This window comes from Xiphophorus hellerii, chromosome 23, assembly GCF_003331165.1.
Source record: "Xiphophorus hellerii strain 12219 chromosome 23, Xiphophorus_hellerii-4.1, whole genome shotgun sequence".
NCBI lineage: Eukaryota > Metazoa > Chordata > Actinopteri > Cyprinodontiformes > Poeciliidae > Xiphophorus > Xiphophorus hellerii.
In genome coordinates, this window is record NC_045694.1 from 31,467,466 (window position 1) to 31,472,937 (window position 5,472).

The 5,472-nt window shown below is 37.4% G+C and overlaps 1 protein-coding gene across 1 annotated transcript; it reads right to left on the reverse strand.

Annotated features, from left to right (window-relative positions):
- Nucleotides 1-212: 212 nt before the first annotated feature.
- On the reverse strand, nt 213-2,961 carry LOC116714913 (uncharacterized). Its single transcript, XM_032555714.1, has 2 exons — nt 1,398-2,961; nt 213-243 (listed from the first exon to the last, which is right to left on the reverse strand). The coding sequence occupies exons 1-2, from the start codon at nt 2,924-2,926 to the stop codon at nt 213-215; spliced, it is 1,560 nt and encodes a 519-aa protein (XP_032411605.1). The 5' UTR covers nt 2,927-2,961.
- Between the last annotated feature and the right edge of the window lie 2,511 nt (nt 2,962-5,472).

The window sequence follows — 5,472 nt, forward strand, 5'->3', positions numbered from 1 at the left end:
AAGTTACACAAGACTATATCTCAAAATACTTACTATTTTGGGCCCATGCAGCAACCAGTCTTCTGGCCTGTATGGGCTTCAGCACAGGCAATAAGTCTCCTTCGGTGATATACTGGAAATCATCTGTGGTTGTAGTGCCGAGTTTCTCCAACACATCCTCTAAAGCAGCCAAAACTTCCTGTGAAAGACCAGGAAGCGCTGCTCGAATGGCATCACGGATGTCCTTTTGTGTATCCATCATATCTGTTGAAATACAGAAAACTAAAAAAAGGTTGATCTCTGAACCATTAATATCAAGCCTTTACACTGCCAAAACACTATGCTTTAATGGTACAAACCGATTCCCATCTTTTATGTAAGATGATAATGGCCACATGTCAATCAGTTTACTAATGTGTCTGCATTCTAATCTTCTTGTTTCATCCTTTACAAAGTACATGTGGTAGTGTGGAAGAAATTCTCCACGATACACTCTCATCAGAAAATGAAGTGCAGATTCATCCTTCACCAATGTAAGGATGAGTTCACCAAACTCCAGTGACTCATCATTCCTACTGACTACAAATTGGCCCTTCTTGTACGTTATTCCATTATACTGCACATCTGTGGGAGTCATTGTATTGTTTTCAGTGAACCCAAAATGAAGAACTGCACCTTTAACTTCCTCACTGTAAAGTTCTAAATAAAATGGTGAGCCATCTTTTATTTGCAAGGTTGGGAGAGTCACTGTTCCAGCAGAAAGAAAGGCCTGTAACATTTGATGTCTCTCTGAAAGAGTCAAACACAGATTTTTGAAGTTCTTCAGTTGTCTGGCACATCTTTTGAAGTAACTATGTTTGCTCTCGAACCGCATGGTCCAGAGCCTGATGAGTGGACCAAATTTCAGAATCAGCCCTGGATAGTGCTGTAAATAATGATCTTTAGGTCTCAGTGCGTTATCTGGAAACAATACCTTTCTGGTTTCCAAATATTCCTGGATGAGAACATTCAAATATGCAACCTGAGGCTTGGAAATTTGCTGAGCACAAATCAGGTCAACAATATCCTTAAGCTGCAATGTTAACTGCCATATATCATCTTGTGAATCCTGCACCTTATCACCAATTAACAGAGGCAACAGTCTCAAGAAATTCCAGTTTTGTACTGCTTGTCCACTGAGTTTCAGTGCTTTTGGAGTGACAGCACAAGGTTTGGAACAAGCATCTGTTGCTTTGTATTTGAATTGTCTGATGCGCCTGTTCAAAATTGTGTATGTCAGCCATTTCTTTTTGACAATCATGTATTTGAGATAAAGGGCAACATCATATGAGAGGACACCCTCGAAGATGTCATGGCCAAGACAAGGGGGCATGCCTGGTGAACAAACATTAAAGTTCTCTAAAGTATTAAACACTGACCTGAACTTAATCCCCTGTACTTCTGTCACATCCTCTCTTTCCAGCTGTTCAGTGGCAGATTGATACGTTTCTGGAGTCCGCTCTGGTCCAATGATAGCTGGATTTTCACTCTGAAATTCAGACCGAGTAATCAGACAATATCTGCAGAAGTACTGAGATGTACTGAAATTTTCCGTAAAACCCCCGATGCAGTGAGAGCCCAAGTTGTCTCCAGCAATGCAATACAGTGCTCCTTTCACAACTGATTCATCTGCCATAGTTATCCCATTCTCCTCTAGTATTTTCAAGTCAGTCAACAGTTCTGAAAAAACTCTGGAATGGCCAAATTCCTTGAAATCCTTCTCTCTACACAACAAGACCAACTGCATATGATCAGTATTTGATCGGACATGGGGTGGCATATTGAGTAGAGAAAAGTAAACAGCCAAGATCTTGTGCTTTTTTTTTGCAGATCCCAATGGGTTCACAACTTCAAATGCATCTTGATAGAGAACCAGCTTGAGACAATTTTGGTTTTCTTGAAAAAATACGTTGGACATAAACACCTTACCATCGTCACAGTCAGAGAGAACATCAGCTTTTGAAACGCCATGAGCCATCATTAGGCCCTGCCAATATTTGGAATCTAACATACCTTTTAACGTATTTAGCACAGGAACATAGTATGCAAATCTATCTTTTCTGTCCTCATCTTTGCCCAACAACACTTTTTTGGGTTCCCCATATTTGAACATGTCTTTAAAACACTGGGCTCTAGAATAAGCAGTTCTCATCGGCCCTGTGTGGCAAGCTGAGAACAAGTCCGACTGTTTTACTGTGTCACAGATTTTTGCAATGTCTTCATCTGCAAATGACATTTCTTTAAGAAGCAAGTTCAATCTATTTAAAGAGTATGTCTGTCCCAATTCATGTATATTCTGCATCTCTTCTACAATGTTTTGAATGGTAGATGATGGAAGAAGATGCTGTCCCTGTAGTTTTATGTAAAACATACATACATTCCTAAGATACAAGTCACTGAAATTTGGTCCATCCATGACTGTGTCTTCTGCATCTGGCACACTGGAATCTTTTGTGGTAGCACTTGCAGCACTCTGAGTATCTTCATTACTTGTTTCACAAATCACATTTTCCAAATAATTTTTATGTTTCCTGGAGATGTGAGAGGTAAAGGAAGATTTTACACGAAACACAGAGGTGCACCCTTTCACAGGGCAAGTTACTTGGCGCCCCTCTACTATATGCTCCTTCAAGTGAACAACCAAAGCTTTTATCCCTTCACACTGCCAGTTACAAAGTGGAACTGTGCATTTTAATTTTGTTAAACTTGTGTCCAGAGCAACTGTTGGCATGCTATTATGATGACGATAGAAGTGTGCTTTTAATGCTGCATAACCAGTACACACCTGCTTGCAACCGGCTGCAACACACTTGAACATACGCCTGGGTTCGTTGCGATGCAGTTTGCAATGGAGAACAAAGGCTTTAACAGATTTAACTGTTTCTGCACACAGGTTGCATGAATACATCTTAAATATATTACTTCGATGGCTAGCTTACAACAATGGCGATACAAAACAGATGTAAGCAATAGCTTTGTGGAGAGGCTAACTTTCCACAACTTTTTTTTTTCCTCGTTTCCCCTGAAATTTCTTTTCAACCAACCGAATGCAATTCAAACTATTTGTTTTCTGAAAATTTCCGCAATATTTCCTTACCTGAGAAAGAGAGACGATCAGACGGAGAAGGTTGGATGATGAAGTCTCTGCACAATCTGAGCGGAATAGCTGGACAAAAACGCAAACCACCGAGTGCGACGGGTCCTCAAATGCAGCGCGCTGATTGGTCCGTTCAAATCCACAGCTTCCAAAGTACCGCCAGAACTCCACTTCGCCCGTCCGCGCGGGCCAGGTGCAGGGGCCCTGTTAATGGCCCCCTGTTGGGCCATTAATTAAGACTGACTACAGGCTGCCTGTCAGGTCTACAGGCAGGAAACTTGACTTACATGACTTTTGTTAAACCGAATAAATTATATTACAATATAGACTACAAATATCTCTAAAACATTTTCTGTGACTGAGTACAGATTATTTTAATTTATTTGTTAATGAAAAGAAAATCCAATATTGGCAACAAGATAATTTACAGTACAGAACATTTCATGGAAAGATATTTAATTTCCATAATTCCATTCAAAAAGTCAAACTTTAATAGATTCCAGATTCAGGACCCACAACTTAAGACGATTGCAAGTATTTGTTTATTTTTACATAATTTGGGCTATCAGGAGAATTAAATGCAAATTTTTTTTCATTTCCACAACAGTATGCATATTGACAGTTTTGAACTGTATACTTTAGATTAATTAAATGTAAAAAATTACGATATACACTGCTAGAAAAATTATAGTATATTTTTGTAATTGCCACAGCAGTATGCATATTGAACAGTTTCGAACTGTATACTTTATAATTATTGAATGCAAAAACTACGGTATACATTGCTAGGAAAATTACAGTATGTTTCTGTAATTGTCACAACAGTATGCATTTTTAACAGCTACTAACTGTATTACTTAAGAAGGATGAGTGCAAAAACTACAGTATGTACTACTAGAAAAATTACAGCATATTACTGTTAAAAGTATTACAAGATTTTTTTTAACAGCAGGGCAATGTAAATTTTCTGAAGAAAAACAGTAAAAATTACATTTTTTCCTAATTATCTTATTTACGGTAATTACTTGTTAAAGAAACAGTCTAAAACTGATTTCCAATTTACGGTTTTAAATTTTCATGGTTTACTTTATTTAACTGTAAAATTTACGGATATTTTTTACAGTGCATCTTAACTGCAAATAAAAGTGGGAGAGGTCAAGTATATTTCTTTGTAGAAAATACTTTTTTTTAAATTACAGCATTAGAAAAGCTTTAAAGTATTGTTTCTTTCCCTCGAATTGTGTCATAATGTTTTTTATTTTTTTATATCAGCTTTATATTAAAACTTCATTTGCCAAAAGATTTGAAAGACTCAAACGCCTTCACAAGGTGTTATTATTCACATGACTGCATCTTCCAAAAAAACATTTATTTTATGATTGAACCAGTTTACTGCAAATACTTTATTACATTATGATTCCACAATATTACACAAAGACAGGAATACAATGTAAGCCATTCAGTGTCTGAGTTGGAGTTCATTTTATCCACAGAATAAAAATGATCACCATGGCAGTTTAAGCAATTCATGATCACAATGTCACTATAGCATGAGGGAAGTTAAACACAAAGAGAGAACGTGTAGGAAAGGTTGTGAAGGTGTCATGATCCTGACCTGTATGGCGCAGTGATTTTTTAAATATTTTTTTGTCTCCACTAATTGTTTGTGTTTCTCCCCGTTGGGAGTCCAGTCCTCCACAGAGCAGCACCATTCACACTTCCTGACATCAGACCTTTCAGCATATCTGGGGCACCACAAGCCAACACCCCTTGCTAGATTTCTTGTCAGTTGCTGAGGTGCTTTTGCTGCATGTGTTTCCCCACTTTTGACATACAGAGGACTGCAAAAGAATTGAACATATCAACATTTTTCTTAGTATGTTGAGAATATTCCTGCCATAAAATTCACACCATGTCAATAAAAACCAAAGTCATCCACACATACAGAGAAATCCAAACAGATTACCCAACATACAGTATAAAGTTTTGGGGATAAAAATTGAATGACACAGGAAATAAGTTTATGACATTAAATATAGGATGAGCAAATGACAGACAGCCAAAAAACAGTTGAAATCTATCAATATTTAGAAATCATTCTTATAACTATGTTCAAATAAGTATTGACTTATTTTTTATTAACACTTTCTTAATAGCAAAGTGTTGCACACAGTTTTAGGATTCAGTTTCACAAAAAAGGCCTACTGCTGTAAAACTAAAAAATGGCAACGGTTACAAATGCAATTCTAAACTTCTGAATGTTCCAGGCCTGAAACCCAGATGTCGACCATGAACCAGAAACAGACAGGTGATCCAGAGAAACGTCCTGATAAAATGACCAAGAGAGTTGCCAAAGA

Bases quoted from the DNA above. Each gene is read 5' to 3' on its own strand.
- LOC116714913 (XM_032555714.1), bottom strand. From the start codon at position 2,926: ATGTATTCATGCAACCTGTGTGCAGAAACAGTTAAATCTGTTAAAGCC. The intron at 244-1,397 runs GTCAGTGTTTAA...GTATTTCAACAG, and splicing joins GTACAGGGGATTAAGTTCAG to ATATGATGGATACACAAAAG.